At 45.2% G+C, this 15,378-nt stretch overlaps 1 protein-coding gene across 1 annotated transcript; it reads right to left on the bottom strand.

The window, feature by feature from the left end:
- Positions 1–289: 289 nt before the first annotated feature.
- On the bottom strand, positions 290–15,037 carry PACRGL (parkin coregulated like). The gene is made up of 9 exons (XM_063310638.1): positions 14,925–15,037; positions 13,778–13,894; positions 13,530–13,675; positions 9,662–9,729; positions 8,174–8,264; positions 6,223–6,357; positions 3,050–3,157; positions 2,440–2,520; positions 290–825 (listed from the first exon to the last, which is right to left on the bottom strand). Exons 2-9 carry the CDS (start codon positions 13,827–13,829, stop codon positions 769–771), a joined length of 738 nt encoding a protein of 245 aa, XP_063166708.1. The 5' UTR covers positions 13,830–13,894; positions 14,925–15,037; the 3' UTR covers positions 290–768.
- Between the last annotated feature and the right edge of the window lie 341 nt (positions 15,038–15,378).

Genomic DNA, 15,378 nt, shown 5'->3' with positions numbered 1-15,378 from the left:
TTAAATGTGCACATTTTATAATAAAAATGAAGACACGGAAGACCTGCCTTTGTTTTAATGGACTTGTGGGAAGAAAGTACCTATGTATTTGTTATATAAATTTTAATGCTTGGGATATAGTGTAATTAACCATCTTTCTTTAACACGTGAAATCTCTGTGTTTGATAGTCCTAAAGTATTCCAAGCATACTGATGCAGAAAGAAAGGTCTCCATCTCAACAGAACAAACGATGTACGTTTTCCAATCTAGAACCCAAAAGAGGTCTTTCCTTAAAGAAGAGTATAAAAATAAAATGGTCGCTGTGGCTTTAATACATATATTAATCGAGAAACAATCCCTTCAAGCTTTAGCAATTTCAAGTCCTTTTAAGACAGGAAGTTTTAGGACCTCCTTAACTTGCACTGGAAAAATTATTTGGTGCCCTCACCCATCATCATCTAAGTTTGGTAAAAATCAAATTGCACATAGGTTTAAATAAGCGTTAAATCTAGCAAGTAAAGTATGCACATTTTCTTTAAAATCACTATTGCATAATAATTTTAACAAACCAGACACATTGGACTGTGCTTCCTGCAAAAGGACTAGAGCAAAGACAATGCCATTCCTAAGCATTTTTCATAATTAAATATCCAGAACACTTTTATTCTTAACATTCATCTTAATTTTAAATATTAATCACTTCTTTCCCTGAAAGATTATAGAACAATACACTATAGAAAAATAAGTAACACCGTACAGTTCAAAGGCAGGGTTCTTCTTCACATTCTTTAGGAAGAAATCGAAGAGTAAGTTGGAATTTTTGCCTTTATAATAGTCAGACTTTCCTGTTGATAAAATGGGAATTGATAATGGCAAATAGGTTTGTATTGAAGTACATCTTACATGCAACCAAATTCCCTCTTCCCCTGAAAACAAATTATTTCTAATTTGGAACCCTCTGGGTCTTCCCACACAAATCTCTTGTGGGACACGTACTGTGAATATATAGATGGAATTCCAGATATAACACAATATACAGGTAATCCCTGAGTTATGATGGCAATTGTGCCAGAATTTCTGTTGCTAAGGGTGCAGCTGTAAAGCGCAATATCACGTGACCACATCGCTTAACAACGGCAATCCTGCCACTCCCCGTTGCTGTTGTTAAGCGAGGATCGCGGGTCGTTAAGCGAGCACCTCTTCACAAGTTCCTGCCGGCTTCCCACAGCCAAAGTCGGTGGGGAGCCGGCAGGAAGCTGCAAGTCCCGGAGGGTTGCAAGCAGGCCGGCAGGCAGGCAAGTGGCTGCTGCCAGGCCGGCGAGGGAGTGAAGGGTGCGGAAGGGGTGGGGGAGGCGTGGCGCCAGTGCGGCGGGCCTTGGGTGGCTGCTGCTGGGTGGGGGAGAGTGCACGAGGGTGTACAAGTGGGTGTGCAAGTGGCTGGGGAGGTGCAGCATGAGCGCAGTGAGGCGTGGGGAGAGTGTGGTGGGGCCGAGGTGCACTATCAGCACAGAGGGGCTGGAGGGGGGCGCGCAGGTTGGGGAGATCTACCCCAACAACTTGCCACCCTCCCTGTCTGTTCCCACCTTGACTTTGCTTGTGGGAAGGCTGGCAGGGAAGGTCCCAAATCGCGATCACGTGACCACGGGGGTGCTAGGGCGGCCAGAACTTTGAGGACCAGTCGTAAGTCCCCTCGTTCAGCACCATCGTAACTTCAAACGGTCACTGAATGGGCATTTACCAAGGACCACCTGTATGTTATATACCGTGCCAAACTGAAGATGTGTACAGGTGAAATGCAACTCTGGCCTCTTCTTCATTAATACAAGAGGTGCAACATATGCAAATGCAAGCCCAGGAAAAGAGCTAATAATTATTCCCCCCCCCACCTCCCACAACAGGTGATTTGGTGGCAGCTTTGGGGGTTTTTTTCCTCTTTAAGCCCAGCTCAGCTATTTTATATGCTGTTGGACTGGGTTCACATAGTTTTATCATCCCAAAGACAATGTTTCACAACAAAATCAGTGTCATGTATTCAATCATCAGCTCAAGGAAAATCAAAGAATTGTGCAGACATATGAGTAAGTGCATGCTACGTGAAATTACTGAGAATTATGGCAGAGGGAAATGCTTTCCAGATAGCTGTCTCAGGGGCAACTCCATCATTGAGTTTTCCCTCATCTTTAAAGTAGATGAGGATAAACGGCAGTTGCACATTTATTAATGATGTCCCTGCAATCAAGAGACGCACCCCTTGTTTGCTTTTGCAGAAGTTAAGAATACACTGGTGAAGGACAGGATTGCAAACATGCTCTAATAAGAATGTAAGGTCCATAAAAGGTTAAGGGCTGGTCCAATCCTGCTCCCCCTTCTTGATGCTACAGTCTAGGCGTCACAAAACCCAACCAGGCAATGCAGGTAACAGGAAAAATAAATTGAGGAGATCAGCAGATTGAGCTTACTTTTCCACCATACTGCTCCAGCTTTTGCAAAGCCTCAGTAGTTTGTTCTTTGAACTTCTTGCTCATCTGTCTCTTTGAAAGCTGTGGGGAAAATAAAAAGGCAAGCATGGTGTTTACATTTTAAAACGGTCTGAAACGTTGCCATAGCATGGCCCTTTAGCTTAAGAAAATGCCTTGTTCGATCTAGACAGGCTACTGTTACTTTATGGTGCAGTCAGCCAAATGTATATCCTTAGCAGCAGACATGATTTTTAAACCATGGTTTCTTGAATAAACCCACCTGGATGGGTTTACACTAAACTATAAACCATGGTTTGAAATCATAGGACTTGGATTCACACTCTAAGTAAGACCAAGTAAAAGACATTATGTGCAAATCCAATTAATGCATCTTAAACACCTTGACCTGCAACATCATCTTATGCCAATTTCCAAAGGAATTTTAATCTTTAATATACCATCTATTAACAGGGCTAATGAGCCGCAGAACAGTGAATTAATGGGGTGGCTTTTATAATTCAGATCCTCACTTGCCACAAACCAGGAAAAAAAAATGCCGAGTTCTAAGAAGAAATGCTGGTAAACCGTGATTAAGCAGGGTCATACTCACGCTAGAAAGGAGATGCTTCAGATGATCATTAAGCCAAGAGCCAACAACAGCGCTCAACTGTACCAAGGCATTCAGTCCTCTTCTAAATACTTCATCATCTGAATGGGCCTTTTTTAAAAAGAAGAAACCGAATTAACCGATATTCACCTGGTTTAAGAATCACTCCCTAAAATGCAGAGTCGTGAGCTGTGGGTGGTGGGATCCTGAGAAAGAGGAGGAGGTCCAGAACAAAATCGCAAAGCTTTAATTTAAATATAATTGAAAATGCATTCATCGAATACTGTTAAAATGATAATCCTCTTAGTGTCATGTTAAAAAATTGTAATTTGCTGGTAATTTGGAGAAACTGCATTCTGGGATCTCTGTTCCAGAATCTTGGAATCTTCACAAAGATCTGATGAGGCCCACACCATACAGCCTCCTTTTCTAAATAAAAGCCTTTTGACTACACCAGTGAGTGTTTGCCAAGCAACTTCATTTTTATGTTTCAACACAAGAAAACGGGGACCTTTTTTTCACTTGGAAGTAGACTCCACTGAAGTTAATACTATATATTTACACAACGACTTCAATGAAACATACTTTCAAATATTGACAAACCTACATGTGCTTGCTTGCCCTAAACATTTGCCACTCTACTCTATGGCTAATAATATGAAGCCAAAGCATTACAGTAACTTTAAAATGTACTTATTTGATTATAAAGCATGATTTCGATTGGGGGAAAAAATTCAGAGATATGAATAGGTATTTCTTCTTAATTATGTTAGTCAGTTGACTGCAATTACTGAAGGTATCCCAGTACACTACAGAACCAGTGTGGTCTAGTGGTTAAGGCAACGGACTAGAAACCAGGAGACTGAGAGTTCTAGTCCCGCCCTGGGCATGAAAGCCGGCTGGGTGACCGTGGGCCAGGCCCTCTCTCTCAGCCCAAGAGCCAATCAGGCGTGGTATGAGAGTTCTAGTCCCGCCTTAGGCATGAAAGCCGGCTGGGTGACCGTGGGCCAGTCCCTCTCTCTTAGCCCAAGAGCCAATCAGGTGTGGTATGAGAGTTCTAGTCCCGCCTCAGGAATGAAAGCCGGCTGGGTGACCGTGGGCCAGGCCCTCTCTCTCAGCCCAAGAGCCAATCAGGCGTGGTATGAGAGTTCTAGTCCCGCCTTAGGCATGAAAGCCGGCTGGGTGACCGTGGGCCAGGCCCTCTCTCTCAGCCCAAGAGCCAATCAGGCGTGGTATGAGAGTTCTAGTCCCGCCTCAGGCATGAAAGCCGGCTGGGTGACCGTGGGCCAGGCCCTCTCTCTCAGCCCAAGAGCCAATCAGGCGTGGTATGAGAGTTCTAGTCCCGCCTCAGGCATGAAAGCCAGCTGGGTGACCTTGGGCCAGTCCCTCTCTCTCAGCCCAAGAGCCAATCAGGCGTGGTATGAGAGTTCTAGTCCCGCCTTAGGCACGAAAGCCGGCTGGGTGACTCTTCACCAGCTTTGCTCCCAAAATGCTTTGACTGGGCCCCAACCTTGGGTAGCAGGGGTGGGGCCTTTAGAAGCAAGTGTTCTGTTGGTAGGAGAGGTCCGCTGGCACCAGACATGACAGCTGTAACGAAGTATTCATCTGAAAGTCTTGGTGAGTGGACTCCCATCTTCTAGAATACAAACTTGATGAAACAAGCAGCATGAAGAGAATTACTAACAGGGTATTTGATAAAAGAACTAGTTTGGGGGGGGGACAATCACAGTGGTTTAAAACAATTATTCCCCATTAGAAACATTTTCTTCTCGGGAAGAACCCTGCAATGCTAATGGAACGGCATCAAGCCGTGGAATGTTAGCACGAGGCGTAATTCATAAATTACAGAGCGGACTTATTAAAGGAGATGTCACAGATAAAACTTTCTGTAACCTAATATGAAATGATTTAGCAAAATAATCCACCGCATCTGCTATTCAATTACGTCTACAAAAAATGCATAAGCTGACAGTCACATCGAGACTCCCCTCTTCCCCTGTGTATTCACTGTCAACCTTCAGCTCACCTTTCTCAGACAATTAACATGAGGCTTTAAACAAAAATAGCAACGTAATATATTAAGACAGAAACTTTCTTATTCATTTACAGGATAGCTAGAAAAATTTTGCCCTGGAGTTGACTCCTCTTTTAATTACATTTTTAACCTCTACCTGGTGCTTCCTGGAAGGACTTTGTACAGGATGGGCTGAAAAACAGCGGCTCAAATACAGCATGCCCATGATGGAGCTGGGGCCTAAGATCCACTATCTGAAAGTATAACGGAGCAAGTTCCTCAGCTATCGACATTCAAAACTGCTGGAAACGTCTAGGGCAGGGTTTCTCAACCAGGGTCCCGTGGAACCCTAGGGTTCCACGAGAGGTCCCTAGGGGTTCCCTGGAGATCACGATGTATTTAAAAAAATATTTCAAATTTGGGCAACTTCACATTAAAGAAGTTTCATTATTTATTTTTAGCTTTAAGAACACTGTTAATGCATATATACGGGCCTACCCATGAAATGAATATAATAATTTTGTAACTTCTGGCCTATAGCTGAGCCTGAATGTGTAGGGGTTCCCCGAGGCCTGAAAATATTTCAAGGGTTCCTCCCGGCTCAAAAGGTGGAAAAAAGCTGGTCTGGGGCTTATCACTGTAAAATCCAGACAGACAAAGATCAGTCTTAAGAACACAAAAAAAAGTCTATTTGGTTCAGCATTCTGTACCCATCATGGCCAAGCAAAGGAGAAAATCTCCCTCTTCCTCTCTGTATTCCCACACCCATGTTCATCTAGGGAAGACATGTTTTTGTTCTGCCTTTTGGGCACAGGCACAGGAGACTATGAACGGCATGAATTATTTATTTATTTATTTACTTACTTAACTTTCTATCCCACCTTGATTATTTTTATAAATAACTCAAGGCACGGAACATACCCAATACTCCTTCCTCCTCCTATTTTCCCCACAACAACAACCCTGAGACGTGAGTTGGGCTGAGAGAGAGTAACCGGCCCAAGGTCACCCAGCCGGCTTTCAGGCCTAAGGCGGGACTAGAACTCACAGACTCCTGGTTTGTAGCCCAGCACCTGAACCACTAGACCAAACTGGCCCTAAGTCAGAAGGGCCAAAATGCCACCATAAGCTGTTATTATGTTCTCCAATGAAAGAGACCTACCAAAGCAGCTTTTAACACTGGAACAAGCCGAGGAAGTAATGGAATCGTTTTATGCGCAGCGCCTTCCACTGACAGCAATTCTTTGAAGCCCTCCTGGGATATGAATGTATACGGGTGCCTTGTCTCTTTTAGCCCCTGCCGGAGTCACACAACATCATATTAATACAGAGCTCCCTTTGGTCTGAAATTTGTTAAAAACACATGCAAGAGCCAGCTGACAACATCCAGAAACCATTTAGAGATTTGTTCCATTTCAAATGCATGTTTGCCCCCTTCTGGGTCTACCTAGCATAGCACTGTTCCACAAGTACACACTCTATTCTTATATACTCTCCAGATAGTTTTTTTAAAAATCCTGTTTATTCTCACTGGTTTAATTTCTGGCTTTCTTTTTCAAATATCTCCATATTTTTTTCAGAAATGGTCCATAATCAGTACTATTTGTATGCCTTGATAAGTACTGCTCCGAGGGCAACAGTGTCCTGTTCATTCTGAACTACTGACAGAGCCAAAGATGATGGGCCACCCTGTCCACTACCTGTCCTTGAAAAATGCTTCTACTCTGCTGTGTAGAAAGCTGCTGAGCCACAGGTTGGCAGAGCCCAGGGCACCATCTAAGCACTGATGGTTTGGGGACCTGTGCCTTGGCAGACAAGATATTCCAGTGTGTGCTTTTCCCCACTCTGAATTGAAAAATGGAGAAATGTTGAAAACCTATAAAATATTCCTTGACATACTTCTTATGTTTGGTGAGAAACCATTATTGCTTTCAGGCACATTCTCAGGAGAAACAATTCAATTATGAATTTAGATCTGTAATTCCAGAAAGAATTTGCCAGCGATCCCCTTTCTTTTATACCACAGAACCTGCAGGAGGTATTTAGAATATATTCAACTGAAACGATCTTTCTTAAGAAGATGGATCTTAAGTCACAGAGAATTGTTTTAAAACTTCAATGGGATATGCAGCAGTACAGTTCCAAATATACCCCTGACTGAACTTTAAATGATTTTTTCCCAATCCAAATAGCATGCACAACTTAAAAATACAATTGAACAAAAGCTTGTTTTTTAAAACAACAGGTTATTCACACCTAATCCTAAGAAGAAAAGTTAGAAATGGCACCTTCTGTTTCATATCATGTTTTAGGCTGGGGAGGGGGGATCCATAATCCAAAAGTGTGTAGAAGGAGATTATAAGTAGTATAAATGTAGAGGGGGGGGGGGATAAGTTATCCAGCTGTTTCATTTGCAAACTTACTAAAGCAAAAAAAAATTGCGATGTAAATTACTTCTTAAGCATCCAGCTTAAGAAGTATAATATACAATAAACAATTCACTACTTACCAATGTGTGACTGGAATGTCCTTGTATCAGTTTTGCAAAACCATGCAAACATGACAACATGATAAAATGACTTTATTTTTTTAAAGGCAGTTATAGAGATCAGTGTTTGTTAACCTCAGCAACTTTAAGCTATGTGAACTTCAACTCCCAGAATTCCCAACCAGTCCACACAGCTTAAAGTTACTGAGGTTGAGAAAAACTAATTTAGACCAAAGATTCAAAGCCTGAGGAACAATTCACTTTTACCAGCCTCACTGCCCTTCTGGATTTCTCTGATCCTCCAACCCCCAACCCCAGGACAACCTCTAGCTAACCAACAGAAGAGTTACATGTACGAAGCGTATTACTATCTTGCTAGAGGTTGATTCTTTCATATTTATATTTATTTGACAAAACTGTCACCGAGCTTCCAGTGTTCTTCACAAAATTATGGCTTCATTTTTTCTAATTTTTAAAAAAGGAGGCTTGTAATACATCACATTACTATTAAGAAAATTCCAGTTTCCCTTTGTCCTTCAAACTAAACCAATAAGAAAATACAAATTATAGGGATTCTGTATTCTCATCCGAACTTGAATAGTTGGTATTCACAAAAATGGTTTACCTCTGCTAAATTAATAAGAAGAGGATCAAACTGAAGTGTTGCAGGGTGACAATCCCATTGCAGTTTGTGCCTTACAGAGCCATGGACTAATCTGAAACAAAGCACTGAAAATATACATAACAGGAACTTGTCCAGGCAGTTGCCAGGAGTCAACACTGACCCAAAGGCAGAGAGAGAGAAAGAGAGAAAGAAAGAGAGAGAGAGAGAGAGAGAGAGAGACTTGTTGCATTTTTCACATAATGTCAAAGTTTCCAAAATACCCTTTACAAAACTAGTGCATTTCATTTTAGCAAAATTGTACAAATATATCCTGTTTCATGGGCCCTAAAACAATTCCATTAACATTCTGAGGCCTATTGAAAAAGAATGGTCTTAAATGCCTGCCAAAATGTTAGAAATCAGTACATTGCACACTGCAGGGGCTATTGTCAAAAAGCCCTGCACGCCAGGGACAGCCATAAATCTGGACTTTCCATGAACTCAACTCCACATTCAAAAATTTAGCTCGAAGTTTCACAGACTCAGCATGGCTGGATGAGTTGTTCTACTGCAGATCCAGAAAACACTCATAAATCCATAAAGACTTGCCAATTGCAGAACACAGAAATCAAGCCCTATCTATGTATCAGCCCCAGGATTTAGATCTGAGTCCTTGTCCTCCCTACCGCTTTTTCTTTTGAATCAATAAACTTCTAATAATTATTTTCTAAGAGTTGGAAACATCTGTTTCACGTTTACATAACAGTTCAGTCTGGCCTAGGAACTATTGATTTCTCCCTTGCCAGCTTCAGCTCTTACAACTTCACAAATAGAATGGTTATTTTCTTCTTTATTAAGTATATTATTTTATGATGAAACATTTTATGATGAAAACTCACAGTATAAGCAAACAAGAATGTCCTCGCTATATGATTAATGGCATTGTAGATCTACATGCTTCTTTCTGTTAATACCAGTATGAAAAGTATCTTTGCCTTTTTAGTAAATTTAACCCTTCCAAATGGAAAGGAGAAATCAAGCGGCATTTCCACAAGGGCCTACGCTGGTATTTTTGAGTCTGAAAGGAAGGATCACAAGTGCAATACCTGAGTTGTCTGGATTGACACTAAATGTAACAGAGCCGCTATAAAATGTGTACCGCTCTGGAACAGTCACAAGAAATATCTGAATTTAGCAACACTGAATTTAGCCACCAGCAACACTAAAAGGAGCTTCTAAAACATGTTTTATGAAAAAAAAGTGTTTAAGAAATATGCGTTCCCAGAAACAAGCAAAATTAACTTTTCTTAGTCATATCATTTTCGGACTTTTGCTCTCTTGATCCACATGTAGCGGACACGTCTTATTCCAGGTAAGTATCTGAAAGATCACGTCCTTAGAAAGTGAAAAACACTCTAAAACACTATGAGCAAGTAAAGCAGAACTGATCTGATTAAACATTTAGTGCTTCCATAAATTAAATCTGCTCACCCGGCTCCCAAATATTACCTGCAAGGGATGCCCCCTTTGGAATAAATGGCTGCAAAGGCAGAAGATACTCTTGACTGGATACTGAACTAGAACAAAAAAGGAAGATCTCTTGGTCAGACGATGATGATGACGACGATGATGATTCCAACACAGATATACCCCATCCAGACTTAGCTTTTCTAAATCCTACTGAATTTAAACCTCTTCCAGTGGGACCTGAAGGTGCTTAACTTTTGCAGTATTTTTTTTATCTGTTCAATCATGTCCAATTCTCGGAGACTGCCTGGACAAGTCCCTGCAGTTTTCTTGGCAAGGTTTTTCAGAAGCAGCTTGCCATTGCCTCCTTCCTAGGGTTGAGAGAGAGTGACTGGCCGAAGGTCACCCGGCTGGCTTTGTGCCTAAGGCAGGGCTAGAACTCCCGGCCTCCCGATTTCTAGCCCAGTGTCTTAACCACTACACTAAACTGGCTCTCTTTTCAGTATCAGTCTATATGTTATATTTTGAGGATATATTATTATGAACGTAAACATAAATGTATATTCAGAATGAAGACTGAATCAGAAAGAAGTGCACAGTATTTATTAAATTCCTTCGGCTGACAAAAGATTATGCAACTTTTCTTCCTGAAGCAAAGCTTTACCAGTCGGAGTCCACGATAGTCAGATAGTACAGAAAAAAGAAACTCCCCAAAACAACGTTAAGGCTTACTGCTGTTTTGCTCCCTGCAATGTCCTTTGCTAAGACTGCCTAGAGCGCCAGGACAGCAACCAGCTGCCAACCACACATTTCTGGTGTCTGCTTGATGGATTGTTTCTAACATTACTAGGGACAACAGAACACCGATGTGTGAAGCTTCCTTTTCTACAAGGGATGGTGAGTATCCCTGAATCCAGGGTGTTCCTCCACTTCGCTCCAGAAGGCAGGACTAAAGGATTTATAGCAATCCATCAAATAAAAAAAAAGAGCGTATTTCCGCCTCCAGTTATGGCATCCAGATGTGGTAGGAAGTTGAAGAAAATCAAGGGGGGAAAAAGAAACCCAGGCAGAATAATAAAATATACAGGAGTGAAATACTGTTTTTCCATTGTACTTTCAAGATGAGCCCTCCATCCTGTATGGAAAAGGAACCTCTAAAGTTAAGTCAAATGTTCCATTTTCCTAATCAAGGAGGAGAGTATCATGAACTACCCTAACAAGGATGACACAGAAGCTCATGCATGCATTTCACGGGAACCACAAAATACTCTAAAATGGAAATATGAACCAGGATCCATCTGAATGGTGTAACTGTGGAAACCTTATCCCTTAAGGTAGTCTGCTGGAGAGATTAAAATATACAGCCTAGAAAGAAGATATATTTTTCTTTACCTGCGCACACCTTACGCAAAACCTTCTCCGGAGTTTTAGAACAAAACGGTGGCAGAAGTATCAGCCCTTATCAAATTAAGATTAAAAAATGAAAGGGCACCAAATGGGAAGATAACAATCTATAAAAATAAACACACTAGTTCTGAAACAAAATAAAGAGAGAGAGTGAGAAAGAGTGCAAGAAAGAGAAAGAAAAAATACAATACACTAGAAATACTGGGAATCTTTCAGCCAAGATAAAAAGAATTGATAGTATAAAGGAATTTATTAAATTGCTAAGCTTCCTATAATGTATTTCGAAAAATCCTGCGTGAATGAAATAGGACCTTTCTTTCTATCAGAGCATTTATTTGGGTATATATTCAAAGGAATGGTGACCTGGAAGATCGCTAAAACCAGTATCATGTTTAATCACTATAAGTCCTGAGAGCCAGTCTGGTCTAGTGGTTAAGGTGCTGGGCTAGAAACCAGGAGTCTGAGAGTTCTAGTCCTGCCTTAGGCGTGGAAGGCGGCTGGGTGGCCTTGGGCCAGTCCCTCTCTCTCAGCCCAAGAGCCAATTGGGCGTGGTATGAGAGTTCTAGTCCCGCCTTAGGCATGAAAGCCAGCGGGGTGACCGTGGGCCAGTCCCTCTCTCTCTCAGCCCAAGAGCCAATCGGGCGTGGTTTGAGAGTTCTAGTCCCACCTTAGGCATGAAAGCCAGCGGGGTGACTGTGGGCCAGTCCCTCTCTCTCAGCCCAAGAGCCAATCAGGCGTGGTATGAGAGTTCTAGTCCCGCCTTAGGCATGAAAGCCAGCGGGGTGACCGTGGGCCAGTCCCTCTCTCTCGGCCCAAGAGCCAATCGGGCGTGGTTTGAGAGTTCTAGTCCCACCTTAGGCATGAAAGCCAGTGGGGTGACTGTGGGCCAGTCACTCTCTCTCAGCCCAAGAGCCAATCAGGCGTGGAATGAGAGTTCTAGTCCCGCCTTAGGCATGAAAGCCAGCGGGGTGACCGTGGGCCAGTCCCTCTCTCTCAGCCCAAGAGCCAATCAGGCGTGGTATGAGAGTTCTAGTCCCGCCTTAGGCATGAAAGCCAGCGGGGTGACCGTGGGCCAGTCCCTCTCTCTCAGCCCAAGAGCCAATCAGGCGTGGTATGAGAGTTCTAGTCCCGCCTTAGGCATGAAAGCCAGCGGGGTGACCGTGGGCCAGTCCCTCTCTCTCAGCCCAAGAGCCAATCAGGCGTGGTATGAGAGTTCTAGTCCCGCCTTAGGCATGAAAGCCAGCAGGGTGACCTTGGGCCAGTCCCTCTCTCTCAGCCCAAGAGCCAATCAGGCGTGGTATGAGAGTTCTAGTCCTGCCTTAGGCATGAAAGCCAGCGGGGTGACCTTGGGCCAGTTCCTCTCTCTCGGCCCAACTTGGTGCAATGTAGACTAGCTTCCTCGTGGTGCACCCCGGGCAATGTGACTTGTCACGGCTAAATAGTCCACACACCTGGCTGCTGGACCTCACAAGGATTTCCCAGCAAGCAAAAAAAGCAGCATGAACACCGAACTGCTATGCCATACGATTAAAAAAAAAACTATAAATCCCAGTCAGTTAAGAAAAGGTCCCCTTTCAAAGTACACTTAGGAGTCATTGTTGGTTTCCTTGTAGGAAAAACCAATCATACCCTACACTTCTAATGTCAGCTTTGGGGGTGGGGGGGTGGGGGGGGGGCTCACAACCCTCCAAGACTGAGAAGGTAGCCAAGCCAAACCCAGATGAGGAGTCAGAAATGTTGCAACATGCAGAACAGGAATCTAAGCCCAAGTCACTTAGGTGGCCAATCCCCTTCTCCTGGGTCCACCTTTATGCCAGACTCCTCAAGGAGACAATGATAAACAAGAAAGCATGCCATAGTAACCAGAGAGCCACTACAATTCACATATACAGGGAATTGACAAAGCCCATAGTCAAACACAGAACTAAAATGGTCTGTGTAACAAGGTCAAATCAGGGGGAAAAAATGCCCAATTTTTTCCCACCAGCTTAGTTTGTCTACACTGATGTTTCCTGCATCAGAGATACTGTTCAAAGCCTTGGAAAAGAATGACTCGACTGAGGGCGGAAGAGGGGAAAAGGTTGGACTGCTCCAATTCTCAGCCAGATCTGATGCTGCAGGAAGACTTTTCTGTTGTGGTTGCTCGTTCGTCCCATCTGTCGTTAGAACTGGAACCTCCTTGAAAGTCCCTGCCTCGAAGTACGATTTAGTAGGACAGTCCCAAATCTAGGTGAGCAAATGAGAGAGGCTCCCCTTCAAGGCAGAAGAGCAGGGCACCTTGAGGTAAGCCAACAGTAACCCCTAACTTTTTGCTGAAAAAGACTAAGGGGGGCACAGCACACAGTCTTGGGGTAAGGATGAATAAATGCACAGGACTTGGGCCTATCAGCTGATTCTCTCTGTCTAAACATTTTAACCGTCTTTCTACAGCCCTTGCTGAGGACACGGGGCTAAGAACAGCTTCCCCACCTCTGCAGACTCCGGAAGTAACTTCTGTACCTACCGGATCGATGGTTTTGGGATTGAGTCGATCGCTCGGCCGGGACTGGGACTTAACGGCCGAAGTTGGAGATGCCGAGGACGTCTTCCTCTTCTGGGTCCCACTTTTCTCTCTTATTCTGGAGCCCGTAAGTGTTCTGCTCCCGTTTCCTGCCAAAGGCCAAGAAGAAAATACCCATGGAGAAAAATCAGCCCCCGAATGGGAATTCGGGACCCTTTTTGAAAAAGACCGAAGAAGAGAAGTGCGCCTACCGGCTGCTCCCTTCCCCACGGCCGCGCCTTCGCCTTTCTTGGCCCGCTGCATCCCTTCCTGGGGGCGTCCTAGGGTGAAGGTGGCCTCATCGCATGGCGCTGCATCGGACACGGGGTCTGCAAAGTGGGGCAGAGTACGCTAAGGGGGCTGAGCGGCTCCGGCTTGGTTTTGCGGGTGGTGGAGCAAAGCAGGTGAACCTGGGCAGGGTGGAAACGGACAAAGTGGCGGCCAGTTGCATACCCCCCCAACGCTTTTCCTGGGTCTCCCAGTGAGTCAGCTCTGAGCAAACGGGCTGGGCTCCTGTCCTGGACCAAGAGCGCCACACCTGCTCGGCTTCCCTCATCTCTGGTCTTCCTTAGGGCCGCCTGGACAGCCTCGGTGGCAGAGGGGGCACTCAGGCTGGCCCTCAAGGGCAGAGGACTGAAACCAGACCCCGATATGAAAGACGCACTTAGCCAGGGTGGAGTGGGGATCTGGTTAGGGTTTGGATGGAGGACCACCAAGAGATCCCAGGCAGAAGGCAACAGAAAGGCCATTTTGGTACTGAAGCCAAGAAAACAGCCTGGATCTCATGGGGGACAAGAGGTAGGCAATAGGAAGCTTATTTTGGTTCTGTGGTTGAGACAATGCACTGGGCCTGATAGGTCTAAAGATGGGGAACCACCAGGAGATCCCAAGCAAAAGGCAATAGGAAGCCTACTTTGGCCCTGTGGCCAAAAAGATGAACCAAGCTTGGTCGGTCTATGGATGGGGGACCACCAGGAGATCCAAGGACAGAAGGAAACAGGGGGGCCTGGATGCATTCACTAAGTCACCCAGAGGTGGATTGGCCTCCGCAGTGACGAATTTGGGCCTGGCCAGTCCACCGATGGGAGACCCCCAGGAGACCCCAGGACTGAACGGTGAGGCCGGCCACTATTCCTGTGGCGGCTGGACCAGGACCAGAAAGCTCTTCAGCACCCTTCTACCTGGCAGGATTGTTGTGGAAAGGAAGAACAGGAAGGGATGGGGAGCCACCAAGAAATCCCGGGAGGCGGCACAAGCCTCCCTTGAGTTGCCCACCTCCCCCACCCGCTAGAAGCCCGTGGGATTCTGGAAAAAGCCCTCTGCACATGCTCTGGGGGCAGACGGGCCTGCCTGAAGTACCGCGTCGGGGCTCCTCGGGCGCAGCGGAGTCGCCCGTCCGACTCCGACGGGGAACCGGGGAGGGAAGCCGGACAGTCGGTCAGCAGCCCGTTGCGCCGCGCCGCGCCAATCCCGACTAGGCCGCGGCGCCCCCACTGTTGCTATGGGAACTACGGGCAGCGGCGAGGCCACACTTCGCCAAAACGCGCCCGCCTCGGCGGCCTCTCGAGGTCTGTGGTGGTGTTTCTCTGCCTCAGCAACATAAAGAGGCGTGGACTTCAACTCCCAGAGTTCCTCAACTAGCAGGTTGGCTGGGGAATTCTGGGAGTTGAAGTCCACGCCTCTTCACGTTGCTCAGGTTGAGCCCGTGAGCCCCGGGAAACAGAATTTGCAAGGAGGGGCGCCGGTCCCTGGCTGCACGCAATCCCATCCCCTGCTCCTTTCCTCGTGCGAGCGTTTTGTGGACCCGCTGCAC

Source organism: Candoia aspera, chromosome 8, assembly GCF_035149785.1.
Source record: "Candoia aspera isolate rCanAsp1 chromosome 8, rCanAsp1.hap2, whole genome shotgun sequence".
Lineage (NCBI taxonomy): Eukaryota > Metazoa > Chordata > Lepidosauria > Squamata > Boidae > Candoia > Candoia aspera.
The sequence above is the reverse complement of the archived record's forward strand: the minus strand, read 5'-3'. Positions and strand labels throughout refer to the sequence as shown.

Coding starts and splice junctions, on each gene's coding strand:
- PACRGL (XM_063310638.1), bottom strand. CDS start 13,829: ATGCAGCGGGCCAAGAAAGGCGAAGGCGCGGCCGTGGGGAAGGGAGCA. Junction 8,265..9,661: donor AAAGGGGGCATCCCTTGCAG/GTAATATTTGGG, acceptor GCTTTGTTTCAG/ATTAGTCCATGGCTCTGTAA. Junction 3,158..6,222: donor CAGTGTTAAAAGCTGCTTTG/GTAGGTCTCTTT, acceptor TTTTTAAAAAAG/GCCCATTCAGATGATGAAGT.